The 24017-nt window shown below is 40.2% G+C and overlaps 1 protein-coding gene across 1 annotated transcript in view; it reads left to right on the forward strand.

The window, feature by feature from the left end:
* Nucleotides 1-24017, forward strand: part of CCDC146 (coiled-coil domain containing 146) — a 119562-nt gene that overhangs the window by 75254 nt on the left and 20291 nt on the right. Inside the window, exons 3-11 of the mRNA XM_080665436.1 lie at nucleotides 1829-1911; nucleotides 3520-3729; nucleotides 10056-10113; nucleotides 12057-12233; nucleotides 13929-14002; nucleotides 15269-15496; nucleotides 16141-16327; nucleotides 20962-21054; nucleotides 21636-21806. Of these exons, the coding sequence (XP_080521562.1) occupies nucleotides 1829-1911; nucleotides 3520-3729; nucleotides 10056-10113; nucleotides 12057-12233; nucleotides 13929-14002; nucleotides 15269-15496; nucleotides 16141-16327; nucleotides 20962-21054; nucleotides 21636-21806 (1281 nt within the window). The remainder of the gene's footprint in view (nucleotides 1-1828; nucleotides 1912-3519; nucleotides 3730-10055; nucleotides 10114-12056; nucleotides 12234-13928; nucleotides 14003-15268; nucleotides 15497-16140; nucleotides 16328-20961; nucleotides 21055-21635; nucleotides 21807-24017) is intronic.

The raw sequence follows: 24017 nt of genomic DNA on the forward strand, positions 1-24017 counted from the left end.
ACCTTTAAAAGGTTACATATAAATTATATTTAAGGTGACATATGAATACATTTAAAGATAGTTCATAAAGCGAGTAGTGAAAACTCCTCAAAGGTTTTAAAAATCTGTTCACAATATTTCATCCACATTTTAAAGATAAGGGTTGTGGGGATTGGAGCTCAAGCCTGGCACCAGCTTGTAGGGGCCTCATGAAAGATCCCAAACACTTTCACAAAAAAAGCAATGGTTTTAGAGTGCACTTAGCAATGTTTTTCTGTTCTGGTTTGGACAGAGATACCACAAAACCCCACTGTGTAGACATTTTGTCATTTACAGTCATTCATTTGCTCCCTTGGCAAACACTTGCCAAACACCTACACTGCGCCTGTGGTTCCACTGGCTGATGTTACAGTGAATAGCAAGGTAACCTGGGCCCTTTCCTCATGGTGTCTATTTACTAGTTGGGAAGAAACATTTTTTTAATCACATAAGTTTATTACTGCCTATTGTAAAATGAAAAACAGAGTTCTTTGGGGATGGGTGGTGTAGGTGGATATCTAAGATTTAGAAGTCAGAGAAGATTGATATTTAAGCTGAGGTATGAAGAAAGATTTGGAGTGAAGTCAGGGTAAAGTGAGAAATGGCCAGTACCTCAGCCCTGGGGAAGGAAAGAGACTCAGGCGTTTGTGGAAATGCAGGGCAGTTGGAACGGCCGGAGTGCTGTGAGAATGAGGAAGGTGTGTGAAAGAGGCCGGGAGCGTGGCAGGGTCACACAGGACTGTAAGGATCATTTCAAGGATCTTGAGTTCTATTCCACTTGAAGAGTTTTGGTCACCCAGCAAAATAAGACTTAGTTTGAATTTTAAAAAGATCTCCATGGAAAGCAGATGAGCAGGGGCCCTAAGTGGAAGCAGTGATGGGAGGAGAGCACAGCAGAGGTTTTATAGTCCTCCACTGACAGGGGGTGTTGGGATCAGGGAAGGGAGAGGAAAGTTACAGAATCGAGAAAATATGTTGGAGGTAAGGACAACAGGCATTGAAAAACACAAATCGTTTCTTTAGTTCTATTTGTCAGTACTATGTTAGTTCAGCTAAAGTCAAACCTAATACAAAATACTCATTACATTGTGGTAAAACTTGAGGGTTTGGTGCTGTGTTATGATGTCTGTTAACTACTTACCACCTAACCCAGAGAGTAAATCAAAAGTTTGTTTATTACAAATGAGAAAGGAATAAATCATATTGCTTCACGTACTAGATAACCTTCCATGTTTCTTTGATAGTGGTGGCAGAGGCGTTGTGTACACGAGAGTGAACATGGATTTTTGGAGCTGAACCACTTAGGTTTCAATCCTGATTCTGCCTTTAACTAACTCTATAACTTTGAACAACTTACTTAACTATTCAAATGTTAGTTTAAAATGGAGATAATACCTACCTCATAAACCATTTTTGTGAATTAAAAAAGTACAACACTTGCTCATAATAGATGCTCAATAACTACTAGTTCTCTCAACATAAAAAATAGCCATCCTAGTAATCTATACTATTCGGGTTGTTTGCTAGACCTAGAAATATGCTTTTTTAGAATTGGAGGAATTTGGCTCAATTCATTTCCTCAATTTATAGATGAAGAAATTGCAGTCTTCATCTAGAGAGGAAAACCACTTGCCCAGGGATGCAGAGCTTACTGGAGGCAGTATCGAACTAGAAATATTTTCTCCAAACATCCAGTTTCTCTCCAGTGTTTAACTGAAAGATTTTATAAGATGTCCATATATTCGTGTTATTCCTGCTTACAGCACAAAGAAGGTGATGGCTAATCATGATCCTGTGTTCTCTTTGCTAGTTGCATGCCATGGGAAAACTTGCTGGAACCAGAGTGGCAGAGTTAAAAGCCAAGTACACCTTCCTGCATGACACTCTTATAAGGTATGCTACTTACTTAGTAAAAGATGTGGGGACATCTTCAATCATATTTATATTTTTACTTGTGATGGGACCTATCTTATTTTGCATTCCTCTCAAAAGCAGATCCTGAGGCAAGAACTTGAGCTCAAGTACTTTGAGAAGTGATACCGGAAATTAGCGTGAGAGAGTGGGGAAGTGAGACGGGGATGGGAGGCATCCAGCTGGTGATGTGTTAATCTTCGGGTTAACACTGTGGCACCTGGGACTCTGTCTCGCTGAGGACACTGTGTGTGACTGTGTAGAACTCTCCACCGATGGGCCAGAGCATTTGCCCACCCCTCTTTGGTTAAGAATTGCTGCTGTGAAGATGAGCTCCTGGCACATTTAGCTCGCCCTTTGAAAAGCCAAGCAAGCTCCTGTGGCCAGAGAAATTTCACGGACAGGAGCACACAGGTGCTGTTGATATATATGAGAGTGCTCCAAGGGATTTGGGTGGGACACTGACATTCTTCCTTCCCCCCACCTCCTGCTGCATAGCCTTGCATGATGTCTCCATCAAAAGCCAAGGGGAGGCAGCTGTGGACAGAAACTCCATTCTGCCATTCCCCAGCCATCCTCTACCCCAGTCTCCAACCGTTGCCCCTCCTTCTTTTCTTGCTCAGTCCTTTTTCCACCCTCAGGATGAGAGCAAGAGTGAACGACTAGGAGAGCAGAGCTGCATCCCTATGCACCCCTCATTTTCACCCTGCCTCATGCTTCCCAGCTCCAGGAGGCCCCTAAGCACACTCCAGAGCCCTCAGCTTTGGTTCCCCCTCCTCCTCTTCCCCACCCCCAAGCTAGATCCTCGCCCTCATCCCTAAATGGAGACTCCATTTCCCACAATTAGTCCTGCCTGCCAGTGTGCACATGTAGTTCTCAAGACTCAGGAACTTAGAGGATTTAGATGGAAAGTCTGGGGTCATCTTTCCCAACACCCTGAACATTGCTTAACTGGGAGAAAACTCCATGCAGTTCTGTGGCATCTCTCTGAACCTCTTTGCAGATGCAAGGACTATTGCCACACCTTCACCTCTTAATAGCGCTAATGCAGAGCCCTGCAGAGCTTTGCTGGTGCTGGCGTGGCTTCCTCATCGCCTGGCCCACAGCTCAGTTCCCGGGGCCCCAGTGACAGATAGCAAGGCAGGACCAAGGCTGTGCCGTTATTTCTTCCTACTTCCCAGTTGTGTTGCAAAACCATTACTCTCCTTCTGCCACCCACATGTTAACTCCTCTTGATCCCTCAGTTCTGTTTTCCTTTTTGTCATTATGAACACTCAGCGCTCGCTCCCACTCCCACGGCCTGGTGGGCGGGGAAGGCGTGATGGAGTAGTAGACTGTCCACTTTGCTGCTCGGGCTGCAGCAGGGCAGACAGAGGCTGGGAACGCTGAACTGAAACTGACGAGTTTTCCCTAGAAGCTAAGTTATAAGAGCTATTAAAGTCTCTTCTGCTGACACTCGCTTTCAAGTCCATGTGGCTAAATGGCCATTTGCATTCTGGCTGGGACCCTAACCGCCTTGTCCACCTCCTTTCTGGGAGAAAGCAGGCCCTGTGTGTCCTCATGATGTGACTCTGTTCTTGTGGGACACAGCACACAGGACTCAGAGGTCCACCTGCTCCAGAACGCCAGGCGGTTCACAGAACGGATCCAGCAGCAGCGGTTCCACCTGCAGCAAGCTGACAAGTTCCCAGAGGCCTTCTCCACGGAGGTCTCCAAGATGAGAGAGCAGCTCCTCAAGTACCAAAACGAATACAACGCCGTGAAGGAAAGAGAGTACCATAACCAGTACAGGTTGAATAGGTAAGTGCTCGGTTCTCCCAAGCACGCTGAAGACAGATGCGAGCCAAGTGGTTTCCACATAAACAAAATTCGACCAAGTTAGGAATTTTAGGCACAATGAGTATGAGATAGCAATGCTTACATGATCACAAGCCTATCTCTTTCCTTGATTCCCTAGAACAGTCAGTCCCTGAATAATAGGTTACACAACTTCTAGAAAAAGCTGAGGTGACAGGGAGACACTCTCAGGAAAAGGAGTTCCCTGCTGTGTTTCCTGTGTGTCAGGGAAGCCACCAGCTTTGGGAGCTGCAGCCAAAGAACACACTCCTGAGAGCCAGGACTGGTGCTCACTGGCCCTCTGCGGCCCTGGCCGGGGCCCCTGAGTCTGTTTGCAGCACCAGATCATGTGTCTGCATGGCAGTGTTCCCCACACACTTTCCAGACAAGCCTATGTGAGCTGAGAGTCTTATCTGGCTAGTCTTCTAATATCAGAACTCAGGACACACATTCAACCTCATTCCCCCCTTACTAAACTATTCCTTAGGATCAAGGAAGAAAGTGACTTCCTTTTTGAAGACACATTTACTTATCCAAATCTACAGGATGTCATTCAGTGAACTAAAGCAGAAATGTATTGCGAGAAGGGCCGATGTTATTTCCAAAATCTTTACTAACATTCTGTCTGTGAGTAGCAAGTCAGCGGAAGAGTTTGTTCAGCAAATCCCACTATTTAACCTGAATTTCAAAATGAGTGTAATCCAGGTTTCTGTGCCTGGGTACTGGAGAGAAAGCCAAACGATCTCTCCTAGAATTAGTTACCATGTAAGGTGGCACGACGTTCTCTGGCTATTTTTAAGAGGTAAATTTCTGCCCAAGGGAATGTAATTCAGTCCTGCTGATGGATAAGCAAATGACTTGAATGACCTCCTGGGGACCTTGCAAGTCCTGGGTTTTGAATCCTCTCTTTGGGGCCTATTTTTCCAGCTGGGGGGTGAAGAAGGCTAGCTTAATCAGGAGAATTATATTCAGGAGGAAAACATCTGAGTTCTTTTTTGTCTTTCAATCTAACCAGTTTCAGACTCACCAGTGCAATCTATAAAAAGAAAGCCTAGCTATTTCTGTGCTCTGTAAGCACTCTTTCAGTTGAAAAAATAATGAAATTAAAACAATTGGTGGTTGTTCATTAGTATTGAAAATATGAATGCTTGACATTTCCGTGAAAGGGTAAGAAGAACATAAGTCACTTGATATTTAAGTTGTTTAAAATTTCCGAGTATTCCTGCCAAGGGGAAAAAAAAACAACACAAAAACAACCAGAACTCTTGCCTTTTAGGTATAGACAGGCAAATTGTTCATTGAGCTACTTGGGACAGGGAGGGACCGTGCACACTGACCAACAGTGAACAAGAACATTCAAAACGCACATTTGCAAAACTGCTTAGTGTGTATTCTTTTTGGATTTGTAATGCATGATATGTTAGCTTCAGCAGACTCCTTTGCATTCTCAAATGTTAACAGCTCCAAGAAGTAACAAATGTGTTTTCATAAAAATAACAGTGATACCGAAAGAAATGTCAGGAAAGAATAACAGGCTGCGTACTTCATTGGCTTCACATATTTAGTATTACATGGTACCGAAACAAATTCAGTCAACACTCTTTCCCTGGGAAAAAGGTAGATATTTCCATCCCCACAGAAAAATAAGTCAGTTAGAGACTATTCATCCAAATACACTGATGGTATTTTTCACATCGGTACAACAAACCCTCATTTTATTCAGGGTCTAAATAATAGAAACCCAAATAACTAGCACTTCTCAACACCAACATTTGTAGGAATTTCTGAATCACTGGCAACAACTAAGAATAATATACTGTTCAAATACGCTATCAAGAAAGGATTTAACTCAATTTTTTGGTTGATTTTCTCATGTTTTCACATACTGTAAATTAATAAATGCTAATGGTAAGTATAATTATGTGGTCAGTTAATAATTAAATCTGTCTTAATGCATAGTTTTGGTTTGGAGATTACTACTTATTGATGACCTCTTGATAAATATACAGTTCAGGACATAATATGTAACCTACTTAAATAAGTTAAATGAATACATTATAAATAAATAATGAAGTAATTAAATAAACACTGTTCATAATTTATTTTTATTTTTTTAAATATATTTATTGATTTTTTACAGAGAGGAAGGGAGAGGGATAGAGAACTAGAAACATTGACGAGAGAGAAACATCGATCAGCTGCCTCCTGCACACCTCCCACTGGGGATGTGCCCACAACCAAGGTACGTGCCCTTGGCCGGAATCGAACCTGGGACCTTTCAGTCCGCAGGCCGACGCTCTATACCAGCCTTGGGCAAACTACGGCCCGCGGGCCGGATCCGGCTGTTCTATCCGGTTCTCTTGCTCTCCCCTCCGCTTCTTTACTTTGAATTTATATTAGTTTACACAAACACTCCATCCATGCTTTTGTTCCGGCCCTCCGGTCCAGTTTAAGAACCCATTGTGGCCCTCGAGTCAAAAAGTTTGCCCACCCCTGCTCTATACACTGAGCCAAACCGGTTAGGGCCATAATTTATTTTGAAACAAAATAGAACTCATTCTATTTCTAGAAACTTTCCCTGAAAAGGTTTTCCAATATTCTTTTCAACATTTTCCTTGCCTTCACTTTACATTTTTTTTTTTTTTTTTTTTTTTACTTCTCTGCTTTCTAATAATTCCTAAGATTTGGAAAGCAAATAAATTGAGTCTCTCATGCTAAATCTGATGCATTCTGGAAAGTGCCCATCAGCTGGGGAAACAAGGCCATGGCCCACGCTGTCTGCCGCAGGAGAGGACGTGGAGAGTGGGGATACTGTGCTGCGCATGTGCCAGACCCTCCCCACGTGGTCCTGGCCTTCGTGACTATTTACTGCCCCATAGCTGGTTCCTGTGGTCCCTGTGGGTGCTCACCCAGAATGCAGTAACTATTTTCCATTCTTACTCCAGTAGTGACAGCAACGTCGGAACCGAAACAAACAGATCCCGTAAGAAGGGAACAGGAATTATTTTAGTACTGCATCGGGAACCCTAGCAACTTAGAATATGACAGAGAGGCATACAGATCATCAGGATTAGCCACAAGGAAAACTCACAGCTGGAACAGATTTCACCTTCTGAACTTAAAAAATCTTTCCTGGCTCGATCCCCAGTGCAGGGTGCACTGGAGGCAAGCAATGATTCTCTCTCATCATTGATGTTTCTTTCTCTCTCTCTCTCTCTCTCTCTCTCTCTCTCTCTCTCTCTCTCTCTCTCTCTCTCTCTCCCTTCCTCTCTGAAATGAATTAAAAATATATATTTTTTTAAATCTTTCCTGCCTGCCTGCTCTGCGGCAACCAAGAACAGAACCAGCTTAGCACAGGTTTTGCAGTTTAGTCCTCACAACCGAAGGAGAGACACCTGAGATCCAACCCTAATGATCCTGATTCCCTGCTAAGCCTTCCCACCGAAGGTGACATTTGAATTTTTTACAAGCTTTCTATGTGGTCCCGTTTCACGTCAGAGCTTAAGAACTGTTGGCCCCAAAAGTGGTTCTCAGCCCTGACTACACGTGAGAATCACTGGAGTCTTCTCTCAGTGACCACTCGGTCTCTACTTCAGCACCTCGGTGACAGGGCCACACCTCCACAGCAGCCAGCCCAGCTCTGTGCAGCCTGCCTCTCAGATGATGATTGCTTGTACTGGTTTAGAAATCTACCTTCTTGCCACCTCCACCCATTGGGCTGGTTCTGCTCCTGGTGGTGAATAATGCCTCTTGCACCTGGCAGCATACAGGGTTCCTGCATTGTCCATTCACCCACAAGTCCTTCAAACTAAAAACCTTTGGTGACATGGTTTTAGTTAGGACTTTCTTGCTGCAGAAAAGAAATCCTGAGGAGCTTTGACATTGAAGCACCCCTTAGTCGGGAAAATGTCAGACAGGTTTCCATTTTAATGTCAGTTTAAAAGGTTAAGAGTTTACATATATCAAGAGGCACACAAAAATTTGTTAATCCCCACAATGCCATGCAAAAATGAGGATCCAAAAGGAGAAAAAAAAGACATTCTGCATAAATATGTTTATTACACTATAATAATAAAATATTAGAGTAATATGCTAATTAGACCAGACGTCCTTTTGGACGTCATTCCAGACCTCCTTCCGGACGAAGCCAGGGCTGGAGTGAAGCCTGGTCCCAGGTGCCGGAGGGAAGCCAGTGCTGGCAGCCAGGGGAAGGAAGGCCTACTCTTGCACGAATTTTTGTATATTGAGCCTCTAGTTATTTATAAAAGTGAAAAGTTGAAAGCAATCTGAATTATAAAAAATAATGGGATGTTAAAATAATGTATTCCAGAGGCAGCTTGGTACTGAAAAGCCCACTGAAGTCAGATAGGAATGGGTTTGAATGTCAGTTCAGCCTGGACTGTGTGACTTTGCCAAGGTGCCTAACTCCTCAGTTTCTTCATTTGTACAATGAAGATGATAATACTTATTAGCAAGGTTCTGAAGTTTAGAAATGATGCATGTACCTGCATATAATGGGTTCTGTAAAAGATAGATAATATTTAGGATTATTTTATTATGGTATATTCACCCACTAGAAAACCTTGAAACTATAGCTTTTAAATTATTAATTATGAAGTCTGTTTTGCAATTGGGAAACTATTTTAATTACATGTTGGGTCAAAATGGATTCAATCATATATACAGATTTAATATAATTTTATTAAAAGGTACTAAAAGAAAGACACTGGGGGGGTGGGATGAGGGCATGTGACAGGGAGTAGGGGAGGCTGGGGGAAGGTCAATGGGAATAAAAAAGGAGATATATGTACTACTATGTGTAATACTTTAAACAATAAAATAAAATTTTAAAAAAGGTACTAAAAGGAACATAATATGAATATGTTAACTAAATATATTAAAATCCTTAATATTTAGATATGAAATATCTAAATATTAGATCTTTATTAGATTTATTTGAAAGATATTAAAGTAATATTAAAGATGATAAAAGGAAAATAAAAATTATCAACTGGTGCGATGGGGTGGGATTATGAATGATATATAGTTGACCCCTGAATGATGTGACAAGTACCTGGGGCATTGATCTGCGCACCCCTCCCCCGCCAGTCAAAATCTTTATATAACTTTTGACTCCCCAAAATATTAACTACTAATAGCCTACTGTTGACCAGAGCTTTACCAATAAATAACATAAACAGTCAATGAACACATATTTTGTACATTATATGCTATATTCTTACAATAAAGTAAGATAAAGAAAAGAAAATGTTAAGAAAATAATCAGGAAGAGAAAATACATTTACAGTATTTCTTGAAAAAAAATCTGCATATAAGTGGACCTGCCCAATTCAAACTTGTATTGTTCAACAGTTAACTGTATTTCTCTATAAATACAAAAACATACATTTTTTCAAAGGACAAAAGTCAATAATTGTTTCTTAATAAAAATAAATAAAAATGAATAATAAAAATATAATTAGTTAAAACTTCCCTAAAGAATTAGCCATTTTATGTTTGTTTAAAGAAAAGATTATAAATTGACTTGTGAGAGCTTCTTTGTCACCATTTTGAAACTCAAGCACACTAAGGTTGCCTTTACAACCAAAAGAGGGCAGCACACTACTGCCCCCAAGTGGCAGGATGGGTGAGGTGTAGGATCAATAGCTTGGAAGTAAAATATCAATTTGCTAGTATGTGCAAGCTCTAAAAGCAAAGGCATAAGTATTCAAAGCTCTGAAAATTTGAGCTTTACCTTGTGGCCAAGACTGCTAACCTATATTAAATTCCATGTGGCACATATTTATTATACTAACCTTAGTTTACATTATTGCAAATAAAATTTCATAAAAATAAAACCTGGTGTGCATGCATCTTTAGCTCCATGTTCCCAGACCTACTGGCTAGTAGTACCTGTTTATGTGATGAAACCAGTATAAGCTGATGCAATAATCCAAAAAGACATTAGTTCATTGCAAATAATATAAGAAGAAATGGCCCAGAGCAGGACTGGAAGGAGCCAGAGTCTAGGGAGGGGTTCATGTTCCCAAGTACCTATATGTGATGAGGTAACTGCCCCAAGAGGTTGTGCTTACACAGTGTTGTGGGAGGTCTGGAGGGAAGCACCTACATGGGCCTGTGGGACTCACTGAAGCCGTCATAAAGAATGAACACTGGGCCTGGCAAACAAGCATTGGGAGTACACTGGGAGAAGGGGAGAAAAAGTTATTACTGCAGCAATAACTAACTCTTTTGTACTTTGTCAAACTTCCTTTTTAAATTTTTTGCAGCTTACTGGAAGAAAAATCCCTCATAATAAAGGAATTTGAGAAGATCCCTAAGCCAGGAGTAAGTTTTATATAGATGGTCTAGAGTTTGTTAAAATAGCTGGATTCAAACATCATTTTTATAAATATAAATATGCCACTATCATACCCCAAACATTGGAAAGATCCAGAAGTCTTAACCATGGGCGATACCGAAAGGAATATCTGTATAACTTCTGGAGTAATCGTAGGTGGTGCCTATTACAGGCTTTAGCTATTTAGCACCTAATTTAGGCTGTGTTTTGTTAGACAATATTTGCTTTGTTTCCAGAAGAAGAGAAAAGGATTCTGTGGCTGGCATTTTAAAACATTATTTTTGCTATAGCTATTACCCTTATAGTTTCCCAAACAGCTTATTACAAGAAATCTTTATCAAAAAGATGTACCACTTATCTATTTCTGCATAACAAAACAACCCAAAACTTAATGGCTTAAAACAACAACTGTTTCTTATTTTTCACAGTTCTGAATTCACCTGGTCTGTGTTGGACCAGCTGGAGCTGGGCAGCCTGGCATGGCTTTATTCGTATGTCAGCGAGTTGGCAGGCTGGAAGGTCACATGCCACTAGTCAGTCACGTGGTGGAGGGGTTTCCAGCCTCAAAAAAGAGACAGACTCAAGAGAGGGCAAACCCCAGCATGCAAGCACTTTTCAAGCCTATGCTTAAATCATTTTTGGGATATTTCATTGGTCAAAACAAGTCACATGGCCAAGTCTAAAATCAAGGGGTAGAGACATAGGCCCTACCTCTTAATGACAAAGATTTTCCGGAATAGGAGGAATTTGTGTCTAATTTTTGAAATCTATCATACAGAGTAAATAGAAAGATCATCACACCTTTTGAGTGGTTGTATTTCAAAAGCATGCTGCTGGTGTTTTAATTTCAAGACACAAAAACCCGTTTAGCATACAGCAAAATACAATTTTATATATATGAATATATATTATATACAAGGTGTCCCCAAAATGTATAAACACTTCAACAGCTGATAGCTTAATTTTGAAAATGAAATGTATTTTCATAAACACTGCCTTTATAATTATTCAAAGTATGTGTATACATTTTTTGGAACATTCTCTATGTATATATTCAATTGGGAAACAAAGATTTATTATGAGTCTGGAGTGGAGGGTATTTGAGGAGAATGTGCATGAAATGGGAGAAGTAATATCAGTAAGAAAGTGGGAGATTAGGAGTGCAAGAGTGTTCGAAATTCCAAATACTAGTACATACTCCCTAATCTCATGTGGGACACAGGTTAACCAGAAGCCAGATATTCAAAGATTATTTGCATCTAATTTTGTCAAAACACAAAGCTACTAAAAAATAGCCTGGAAGTTTTCACTAATACTTTTTGGTATAAGATAAAAATTAACGCAGAAAAAAGGAAACCTTTGAAATATAGGAGGCCCTGGACGGTGTGTCTCAGTGGATAGAGTGTTGGCTTGTGCACCAAAGGGTAGAAGGTTAAATTCCTGGTCAAGGGCACCTATGTGGGTTACAGGTTCAATACCCGCCCCCATCAGGTCACTTGTGCGAGGCAACCAACCGATGTGCCTCTCTCACATCGATGTCTCTCTCTCTCTAAATATGTGTGTGTGTGTGTATGTATCCCTCCCTTCTTTACCTCCTTCCCTCCCTCCCACTCTCTAAATAAATAAATAAATAAATAAATATGCTCAGGTGAGGATTAACAAAAAATAAATAAATAAAATATAGGATGATAGAAAGAGCAGTAATAAAAAAGAGTATGAATCTAATATAAAATGTTTAATACATTCAGTATAATTGTCATGCCTTTATCGAAAATGTCAGAAATCATAAATTGTATTTAACTTGTTAAGAAATCATTCATGAAACTCAAAACAAATATAATCAAAATGGCCAGTAAAATTATTTTTAATTTAAGTAGACAAATGTTTGCTCAGACTCTAAATAACCTAATAATCTTCATGACTTTTAAAGGAAATGGAGAAGAAGATGAGAATACTGAGAGAAAGCACCGAAGAATTACGTAAAGAAATAATGCAGAAGAAATTAGAAATTAAAAATTTACGGGAAGATTTAACATTTAAGCAGAAGCAATTGCTAAAGGAGCAGAAGGAACTAGAAGAATTGTTGGAATATCAGGTCACCCTAAAGGTATGCTACTTAGCGTTCATAAATATTCAGATATTGTGCTTGTGTGGACATAAAAATGCATGGATGTAAAGTTTGACTGCATAGGTTTGACAAAGAGGTGTATCATCGCACAAAAACATTCAGCATTGTGAGTAAACCAATCAAACTAAAGCTGGACTCTAGGAATTCACAAAAGTCTGTAGAGTGTCCGGTAGGATCATTGTAATTTGGAGTCCCAACCCAGGAACGGGCCTCTCTAGACTGCCAAGCATTTTTCGATACTAGAATTGTCACAAACACAATCTCTTCCTTGAATAGAAACCAAATTTTCTAACCTCTTATGTATATTTTTATCACCTAATCATTGTCTGTTTGGTTCCATTCTACTTCCCTCTTATCATGCAACTGATGAGGGGCCTGTTTTTATGTTTTAAGAGATAATTGACATTCATTTTATTTTTAAAAACATGTAATAACTCTCAAAACAATTTAAGTAACCTAGAGTTATTTTTAAAATAACATCTGACACTCTTTGCTTAGTGTGATACACTTTGACCTCTTTTTGCTTATGAGTCTTATGAGCCAAGATGTACCCAGCTGCTATCTGGAACTTAGGAACTCAGCAGAGATGGATTTATGAGGAACTCAATGAAGTTAAAGCTTCAGGCCCCTCACTTGCATGAGTCTCTTCCAAAGCCCTGTACCTAATTCAGCGTTTGTAATTTTCTACTCTTTTTCTAAAAGAGCACACTCCCCCCACAAAAATAAAAAAAATTGTACAAGTTTCAGCCTCACAAAACTTGGATCTGCCCCAGGACTGAGCAAGATCCCAGGGAGAAATGCACACACTGCAGTGATGTGTTCACCCTCTGTGCACGTGTTGCCCCAGGCCCCAAAACCCGCTGTGATCCTCAGGCAGGAGGGGCTCTTCCATCACCCACGCCATGTACATAAGGTTCTTGAGGCTAAAACTGAACGTTCCATGAACTCTCGGAGCATTGTGGAAAGTGGTGTTAGACAAACTTAGCTTCTGACCTTGGCCTTGATGTTTACTAGCTGTGCGACTTTGGGAAATTTTTTGCCTTCTCTGGGCATGAGTCTCAGGAAGGTTCCTAGAAACAGAGCTTAAGACAAGCATTCGTGGAGGGAGGGCTCTAAGGAGAATCAGATAAGGGCGTGAGGGAAGCAGGATAGAGCTGGGGAAGAAACTGGGTCACAAGGTGGTTTCAGGAGAACCTTGCTATCAACCTGATCCCATGGGGAACTCTTGACCATGAATTGCACCGCAGAGGTTGTTCCAGCCAAAGGCAGAGGGGAGGGGCTGTTATATCACCACATCAGTTAGTCATTTCACAGCCTGCTCTCCCCTTCTCTGCGTCCCCTGTTCCCCAACAAATCAGCTCTGCTCAGTTTTGGAGAAGAGAACAAGCATGAACTGTTATCAGCCGACTCCCGCAACCTCTGATGGATGGGTGTACCTCCATAAAGGGAATCTGGGTTGAGCACCCACTGTATTTCTTAGACTCAGTTATCTTCTCTTTAAAATGATAACAACCATAACTATAGTGTAAGCTTATTGTGAGTATTAAATAGAATAATTAAAGCACCCTGCATAGTACAGAACAGATAGTGAAAGTTCTACATGTTGTAGTTCTTTTCTCTCCTATTTAATTTGCTTACCTGACATAATTTAATATGGTTCCATTTCTTTACTAGGATGAAGTGGTCCACCACCAAGCAGTTCCTGTACAAATTGGAAAAGAAATAGAAAAAACAACACGCAAAAAAGTGTATGATTTAATATTTTTATTTTTAACTAGAAGCCCTCGGCCTGGCCTGTGGGGATCAGGCCTTACCGGCTCCACAACATACCTCAAGGGATCCTGTATTGTGAGAGGGCAGTTCTCAGGTGACGCACCCCAGAATCGGGCTCCCTCCTCTCTAGTTCCGGGTGCGTCACCCAAGAACTGCAGCTGCCAAGTCACCGCAGCTCAGCAGCTCCTGTGTTGAGCGCCTGCCCCCTAGTGGTCAGTGAGTATCATAGCTATTGGTCGGAGCATCTGCCCCCTGGTGGTCATTGAGCGTCATAGCTACCGGCCGGTCGGCTGGTCAGCTGGTCACTTAGGCTTTTATATATATAGATCTCTCCCAGCCTACTCTCCCCCAAGTTATATGTGCACATTAAAACAGAAATATTAACCACTGAAAACATCAAATTACTGTTATAATTTTAGAATATTTGCATTTGTTCTTGTCTAGGTTGTGTACTAGTATATTAAGCTCATTAAAGTAGTACAGCATAATACTATAATTCATAACACTCTTTTATGTCTTAATTTGGGGACAATAGTCTCTTTCCAACTTATAAATCATATCTTTATGGATAACTCCAATTAACTTTAAAGAGATGTTCAAGGGATAAATTATTTAAACTGTGTAGAATTTCATGGTTCAGAAGTATGTCAGCCAGCCAGAAGCCTAAAGCCCAAACAATAGGAACTATTTGCCACCAATTCACCTATGTAACACCTTTCCCCCGCCACCACTACCCACACACATACAACATCCAGGATAGATTTGGAGGCAGAAGTCACTGAGGAAATGTTCAAGATTTAGAGGAACTAAAAAGATAAAGATAAGTGAAGACACAAAAATTCTGGAGAAATAATATGATTGCTCTGGTGACTGATCTCCAAACAAGAGAAAAAAGTAGGCTCTAGTAATGGTTCTCAAAGCCAAGCCCTCCAGCACCAAAGTTGAGAAATTCAGGTTAGTCCTGGGAGGCTGGGAAGGATGAGGGTAGAACCCAGGATCTGGGGAGAAAGTGGGTAGGCTGGACAAATCCCTGCCCTCAGTGGCACTCAGTGGAGATCTTCACCCCACTTCTGAGATCCCTGAATTTATGAGCAGCTCTTCTGTTTCCTGGTGAGGAATTAAAAATAGGTAAAGGCAGCCTGGGATCAAAATAAAGCAAATGTGTGAGTATGTATGTGTGTCCATGTGTATGTAATGTGTCTGTAGGTATACATGTATATGTATGTATGTATCCCTCACAGAGAAATGGAAAAGAAAAAGATTATCTTGGAACAGGAACTCAAAGAACTAAATGACTCCCTAAAGAAAGTTGAAACCAAAATTAATGCTGTAATTGAAGAGAAGGAGGATGTAATAAAGGAAGTTGAAGGCAAACGAGCCTTACTTGAAATCAAAGAACGAGAATATAACCAATTGGTCAAGCTATTGGAATTAACCAGAGAGAATGAAGCAACTTCACTATCTGAAAGGTTAGTAACATGTCATCTAAATTTTTCTTCAATTTATGTATGAGGGTTCAAAACATAATCTCAAACAAATTTGTTTTTTATAGAACTTTTCAATAAACATTTTATAGAATATTAAATCAAATTTTACCATTAATAAAACATATATTATTAAATAAAGCATTTTAGAAGTATTTTTTCCATCCTTTACACATTGTCTTCAATTTCCTGTGACCAAATCTTAAGGATACAATCTATTGTATTTTGTAAGTTTCTGAAATGTGCCTCTGGAAAACCCGAAAACCCTATCACTGGAGAGTGCTATAGTTGAGGGATGTTTTTTTCTACACATGAGTGGTATTTCTGAGGAAATTATGACTTTTTCCTAATGGGAGCAATTTAGTGACGTGATTTCCCGAGAGTTTTACTTCTAATTTTAAGTAAAATTGCCGAGAAATAGTCTGCCAACCTACTATTCCATCTGGGGTTTTTATAAGACTGTGGTGTTAAATGATACCAGCTTGCAAACAAAGTTGCTTTGGGCATTATTTACAACTTGATTCTAACATGAGAATAGTTCTGTATGTACACGCTGATCATGCTCTCTTTAAAACCACCAAGGGCAGCTGATGACTAATCGCTTTCATTTGTCTCTTTACCTGGAACAGAGGGATCTTGGATCTCAATTTACGAAACTGTCTCATTGACAAACAGAACTACCACGATGAACTTTCTCGGAAGCAAAGAGAGAAAGAACGAGATGTTCGAAATCTGAAAAAAATGGAGCTACTCTTGAAAGTGTCCTGGGATGCCCTCACTCAAACCCAAGCCCTGCATCAGAGGCTGCTAATAGAGGTGGGTGCTGTACACCACTGTTTGACTTTCAAGCTCAGTGCTGTCTTTTTTTAAGTAAAAAATGTTGTAAGAAGTTGTATTTGGTATCAATAGGAAATGGAAAAGAACAGAGAAAAGATCATGTTAAAATGCATCAATCTGATGATAGAGCCTCTAGTCCTATAATGTTTTTCAATCTCTATTTGCTTTCCCAAGTTCAGAGAAAAGTCTTGTTTGGATCTGGCCTCAGCCTGACCAAGGAAAGCAGTTGGGCCATCCAGTCATTACAGGGGAGGACCAAGATTACTACACTCATCCTTGACTTATTAAAGTTCAGTATAAACTAATAATTTTACTATGTCCCCAACAATGCTAGAAACTTTGAAGACTTTAACTCTCCTACCTTTGCAATTCTTATGCCTTCAAAGATATATTTTAATTCAATTTTTCAAGTTACTCTTGTTGGAAGCATTGGTTTATTAGAACTTCTCTGTTTTAGCCCAAAGCCCACCCTGTGGCACTCCATCTTAGTCAGAGTGAAATTTACAGTAAACAGCAGGTATAATATTTGTCCCAAGTACTGATGGAAACCTAACTATGATAAGCAGGAGGCTCCTAAAACCAGCAAGTGTTGTTTGTATTGATAAAACAGTAATAGGATAACAATTGCATTAGGACACTTCTAGCTATTAAGTTCACAAAATAGCACTCATAGGCTATAAAACTAACAAATTAAAATGTATTAAAATCCTCTTTCCTCATTGATTTTAAGAAAAATGTAATTTTACTATCTCTACCATCACCTGGCTTAGTCATCCAACAAGAAGAAATTAGCTGGGCCAGTGTTGCTCAGTGGTTGAGTGTTGACCTATGAATCTGAAGGTCGAGGTTTGATTCCCTGTCAGGGCACGTGCCAATGTTGCAGCTCAATCCCCAGTGGGAGGGGTGGGGCTCAGGGAGGGTGTGCCGTGCAGGAGGCAGCCGATTAATCATTGTCTCTCATAACTGATGTTTCTATTCTCTTTCCCTCTCCCTTCCTCTCTGAAATCAATAAAAATATATATTTTGAAAATGTTTTTAAAATAAGAAGAAATGAATACGAAATTCCAGCAATAAGAAATGAACAAAAGATTGAAGCTGAAGACTTTAAGTGCTCGAGTTCTGCCTGTTGACCAGATAACTAGAACTATCTGCATTATCTATGCAGCATGAGGTTTTTATTATTTTTATCTAAAGACATCTCTTTTTGAAAATGACAAATGTTTATTTTTTTTAAGCCTGGTTTTTCTCAATACACCTTTAAAGTTTTTAAAATTGTTTCCTATCTGGTCAACTTGAGATTTTTAAGAACCTCATTTTTAATTTGTAATAAAAGATTACAAGTTGATTTTTTTAAAGTCAACAAACTGTAAGCACCTGTTAATAAAGGTCTTAAATAATTGTGTTTAGAAAGAAAGAAAGAAAAAAAGAAAGAAAGAAAGAAAGAAAGAAAGAAAGAAAGAAAGGAGGGAAGGAAGGAAGAAAGATGTAAAGAAAGAAAGAGAAAAAGAGAAAGAAAGATCTGTGTTTTTGTCCTAGTAAAGTTTCAGTGAGAGACCAACTGCCTCTGCCTTGTGACTTATAATTGTCCCACAGTGGGTTGGAAGTACTTGAAAATAGGAGTGGGTCAGGCCAATTACTCCATCCTGAATGAACATTTCAGACTTGCAAACAATCCAAAAAGGAAAGAGATAAAAGGTAAGTATGAAGGGCTCTGGCTATTTTTCAGAATTTGTTTTCCCCTAGAGACAGCTGTTTGATTCTCCTATGGCCTTTGATCGTAGAGACGGTCCCAGAAATTCAAGCCACAAACCTCATGAACATTTGAAATATTTCAGAAAAATATCAAAGCCTTAAAGAAACTGAAGTTCAGTGATATCAAGTAACTGGGATGTTTACAGCAGCAGAATAATGTCTAATTTCTTCACTTTTATGAAAGTTACTGATATTTGTTCGTGCATTGAAAATGTCTGGAAGAATAGACTCCAAATTATGAACAGTGACTCCTGGGAAGTAGCATTTGAAGTAGAGGTGGGAAGCAGAGATGTTTAATTTCTTACTTTACTTATTTTTTAATGGTTATAATAAACACTTTTTTTCTAAGTATGAAATGCTACTCCATAAAAACAAAGAACTGAAATAAATAAGCTTGCCAAACCTGCTGATACATGCAATTTGGAGCTCAGATGTAATGCTACATAGCTCATCACTCCAGTATGATAACATAGCTGGAACATAACTAGAATCTATTAGGTTTGCAATTTGGCTGCAAGGAGTAATAGAAATTCAATTACAGTGGCTTACCTACATGGAGGGTTGTTTTATTCACACAATAAACATATTGGATAATCAGAGGTAGGTATAGCAGGTAATTTCATATTCCACGATCCTCTTAGCTTCTTCGTGTGTCATCCTTAACATGTACATGTTTTCTCCAAGATCACAAGATGGCCATTTCACCTTCAGGCATAAGATCATCCTGAAGTGGGGAAGGGCAGAGAGCAAAAGGCGTATGGCAACTGACTTTCCCAGGAGCCCCGTTCAGCAGGCTTTCACTTGCACTTCATTGGCCTGTACTGGCTCATTGGTCACCCTTCAGCTGCAAAGAAGTCTGAGGATGCCTGGATACACTGCAGCACTGAACAAAACAGGGGTTCTGTTAGCAAGGTCAAAGTGGAGGGTGCATATTGTTGTCTGGGCAACCAGCAGGCTCTGCTGCCAATGGCTCACCTTGGTACCTCTTCCACAAAGCACAGACACTCAATTCCTGCCTGACACTGGGGGATTGTGTTTATGGAGAGTTGAGAAAGGGGTCCAGGAAGCAGCTAGCCCAAGTTCAAAAATGAATGTATTTTATTGAAGTATTATTTGTCATTCAAAACATTGGAAATAGCTAAATGTCTGAAACCCGAAATTAGGAAAATTAGTCGACAGCCTTTAGTTGGCATAGAGTAGCTGGTGAGTGTGCTCTCATCATATTGTCGATAGAATCCTTCTAAGCATCCCTGGTTCCAGTTATCGTGCAAGTACAGATTTCCCACACTTGGGAGCAAAGCATTTGGAGCAGCCCACTCTTGGGCACCTGTGGCGGAGAATCAGGCGGGCACCAGGGTGCCTGCTGGGCTTCCCCTGTCCCAGAAGGATTAACTCCACTTTCCTGCAGGAGAAATCAAACTCTTCCCTGCTGATTTCTTCACCTCTGCATGGAATCCATGCTGGGCTGTCCCTTTTGACCTGCTATAGCCATTAGCTGCCAAAACTACAAATTCTGTCTATTGTTATATAGACTTCTCAAGACTATGTCTTATCTCCCTGAGTCCAGTGTGTGCTTCTCAAGAGCTAGCTGTCCATGATAGGAGAGGCCCTGGGCGGCAGGACATCCTTGGGCACCTGAGGGTAGAGAAGGTGCTACTGATGATGCACAGGTTCATGGATATTAGGGCCTCTAAAGATACCCTTTACCTAGTTTAAAGAGTAGCATGAACCTCAAAAAGATCCTGTTAGATGACTTTTAAATCACTAAACAGTATGATCTTCCCTTCTTGAGACAAGTTTTAGCCAATATCCTCCCTTGGTGCCTAGAATTATGTGCTTTCCCAGTAGGAGATAAACCACATCAGGTTGGAGTCATGTGCTTTTAGTATAAAGGTCCAACCCTAAACCTGCCCTAAGTCAAGAATGCTGTCAGCCCCCGACGCTGGCCCTTCCTGCATCCTTGGTGGGCATTCCCAGCAGCTGCCATGTGTCTCATTCCTCTCTCCTCTGTTCTCCATCATAAAGAATCTGGCAAGTTCATTCCCAATAAGGCAGCAAAGACTGATGGAATGAGATGTTGCCTTCTCCTCAAAGTACTTGCACAGGGGACACAAGTGCAAGCTAATACAATAGGAAGGTAATGGGGGAATTTCTGGAATAAATAAGAAAGATTAAGAGGCTTTTCTTTTGTGTAAGAACTTTCCAGCTGCTCATCAAACCATCACATATAAGTAGCCAACTGCTCTCACTGTTATTAATAAATAGCTCCATTTTTCTTTAGCCTATAGGATTTAAATTCACACTTTATAAGTATAATAAATATCATTAAAATATACATGTTTCTGAAGTGCTGAGTGATGAGTAAGAGAGGCGGTAACATGCAGTATTACAATCATGAGTTCTCAGTCTAACTGCCTGGGTTTGAACCGAAACCATTGAGGCACGTTGCCTAAATGTCTTCGTTCCTCATTCTCCTCACCTGTACGATTGGAGATAATAATATTACCTACCTCATGGCATTATTGTGAGGATTAAATAAGACCATACATACAGGCATTTAGAACTTTCCCTGACACATAGTTAATGCTTTATAAATGTTAGCAGCTATTATTATTAAGACATTTTATTTCCAAATGAGTGAGAAATAGTATATTTGCAGCTAGGGAATTATAGATTTTTTTGCAGGTCTTTATATTTTAGTTTTCAATGACTTCATGAAGAATATTCAGCAAAATCAGTGTTCCTATATGACTCCGAATCATCATTTCCCCACCATTTTCAAAAGGTATGTGATCAGTTCACTACATGACCTTAAATATTTCTTTCTTGTATAAATGTCTGTTTTAAATTTTGACTTCCAGATTGAAGCTATCCCTAAAGATGATTCTACTGCTGAGAGGAGGAGAGACCTCCACAAAGAAGTTGAAGTAGCTAAAAGGAATTTGGCCCAACAGGTTCATATCATCTCTCATTTAAGCTTCTATCTAAGAATGGTTAATATGAAGTTGGGTTTTTAACAGTGCCCCACGAAACCTCGTTAATAAGAGAGTCAGTAAAGAGAGCATGACCCTACTTAACCTGGGTCCACACCAACCCTACATTGCAAGGGGAAGGGGGGATGTACTTGAAGCAGCAAAGATTATACAAATTCATATTTTAAAATAGAAGCTATTGATTATATTAAAAGCAAACAATAAATGCTTTATTTCACCAATGTTTAATTTAAATTTTTCAAATTTTATTTAGTCAAGCCACTGCCAAAGTATTTTTAAACATGCTTTTATGTCTCTTCTTTTTCTTAAATTTACTTTAAAATACAGTTTGAATAAGAAAAAGTTCTGTCCTGTTAAATACGCTATAATATTTTCTCATTCTTTTATAAGATTAAAAATGCTTGGAGCTAAGGCAGTAGAATTACTTTGTTTTATGTTTTAATAAAAGAAATTCTACATAGGAGTTTAAAAATAGTCTAAGATAATGGCCTTAGTGTGTTCTTTCAAAGAAATAAATCATAATATCTTGTGTTCTTCAAAAGAAAATCCTATCAGAAGCTGAGTCTAAATTAGTAGAACAGCAACTTGCAGAAGAAAACAAGCTTTTAAAGGATCAAGAAAACATTCAAGAGCTGGTATTCAGCCTTATCCGTATGACTCAAATCAAAATTGATGAGAAAGAGCAAAAATCCAAGGATTTCCGGAAAGTTCAGGTAACTGCATTTTGTAACCATCCATAAATCACTGCAGGAGTTCAGGTTAGCCTTGTTGGAACACAGTGTTCATTAGAAAGCTGTAATTGCTAAGTCTCCAAATTCCAGTGATGAAACAGCTTCCCAAAGTAATAGTCCCAGGATCCAATTAGCAGTAGTCAACAATCTATAGAGAGAAAGAGCTAGATCAACCAAAGGAGCAGAGGATTTGAACAGATGACCAATCAGTAAGAACAACGTGGTGGACATGGCTGACAGCTGCACAGGCCACAGACATCTCACAGCCAGCTTTGCCTGGGAACAACTCAAGAGCGGTAGCATGAGACCGTCCTCCCTCCCAAGTTCATCAAGCCACCATCATTTAAACCCTTAGCTACTGCTTCACCCAGTGCCACTAGGTGACATTCCTGGGCTCCCAGCAAAGCACCAGAGCTGACCCAGTGCAACATCCCCAAGCCAAAACAACAATAAAACCAATGACAAAAACAACCCTCCTGTCATGCTGGCTAAACTCTAATATTAGAACCACCTATTCCACTTGAGGATTATGCCCAGAGGTCCCCTGTTAAAAAAATGAATATGATCCTATATAATAAAAACATAATATACAAATTGACCCTAACAGTGGAACGACCGGGAACAACTAGTCACTATGATGCACACTGACCACCAGGGGGCAGACGCTTAACACAGGAGCTGCTCCCTGGTGGTCAGTGTGCTCCCACAGGGGGAGCTCCACTCAGCCACAAGCCGGGCTGATGGCTGTGAGCGCAGCAACGGTGGCGGGAGCCTCTCCCACCTCCTCAGCATCACTAAGGATGTCCCACCCCTGGCTTAGGCCCATCCACCCCGCCAGGGAGCGAGCCTAAGCCATCAGTCAGACATCCCCCGAGGGCTCCCAGGCTGCCAAAGGGATGTCTGACTGCCATCTTAGGCCCAATCCCCCAGGGAGCGGGCCTAAGCCGGCAGTTGGACATCCCCCGAGGGGTTCCGGACTGCGAGAGGATGTAGGCTGAGGGACCTCCCCCGAGTGCACGAATTTTTGTGCACTGGGCCTCTAGTATGACATATCACTAAACTAGAAAACCTGAATTTACCATGTGGCCCAGATGTTGGCCATTTCTAAGTGCAACCTTTGTTCTAATTCTGAGCACGTATTTGCAGAGTAGCCTTTCTTCTTATTCCCAAGAAAGAACTCACATCAAAGCATAGTGAGCAATGAGGTTAAATAAAGATTTTGCAAAGAAGACTGAGGAAAAGATCACCACACAATCCACAGCAAACTCTTCAGATGCCCCTTTAACTGTTTATTTTTTCCACCTTAGAACATTTGAGAAACTGCAAGATGTTTAGCATGGTTGGCCCAGTAGAGTTCATAGGCTAGCTGGATTTCACAGAATAAAGAAAGGAAAGGCAGCAGCAGGGGAGGAATGGGGGAAAGAAGGCAGCTTGAGAGAACAGGGTGGCTGAGGGGAGGACAAGCAGGAGCAAAACAAGGAAAGGAGAGAGCAGGGGGATACTTGTTGCAAGGGACAGTGACCTGTTTTACGAATTAGATAATTTTTAAATTAATCTCAAAAATTGAGCCCAACCGGTGTGGCTCAGTGGTTGAGCGTCAACCTGTGAACCAGGAGGTCACGGTTCAATTCCTGGTCAGGGCACGTGCCTGGGTTTTGGGCTCTATCCCCAGTGGAGTGCGGGCGGGAGGCAGCAGATCAATGATTCTCTCTCAACATTAATCTCAATCTCTCTCTCTCTCTCTCTCTCTCTCTCTCTCTCTCTCTCTCTCTTTCTCTCTCTCTCTCTCTAGCTTCCTCTCTGAAAGCAATAAAAAGATATTTAAAAAATTGATACATGTGCTATCTATGTATCAAACCAAACTTCATTATTAAATGAGCTCATTCTTATAAAAGCACACAGTTCTTTCTCTTGAATAAGGGAAATCAAGAAAGGAAAGATATTGTTTTCTTTAAGTATTCTTAGAATTGGGAATTGGTCTGTTAAACATTAGCCTTAATAAACTATAGTTTTCCTAAGACAACAGTCAGTTTCATCATTTTATTTTGTGTCATCTACATCCTCCCAAAAAGACAAAGGGTGAAGAAGAAAAACAATGTTGCTATTATCCCCAAGATGGAGTGGATGATACTAAATTTTTTTATTTGTATAATTCTTCACACATAGAGTTACTTAAATAATATTAGTCTCTTC

This window comes from Plecotus auritus (assembly GCF_963455305.1).
Source record: "Plecotus auritus genome assembly, chromosome: 4".
Taxonomy (NCBI): Eukaryota; Metazoa; Chordata; class Mammalia; order Chiroptera; family Vespertilionidae; genus Plecotus; species Plecotus auritus.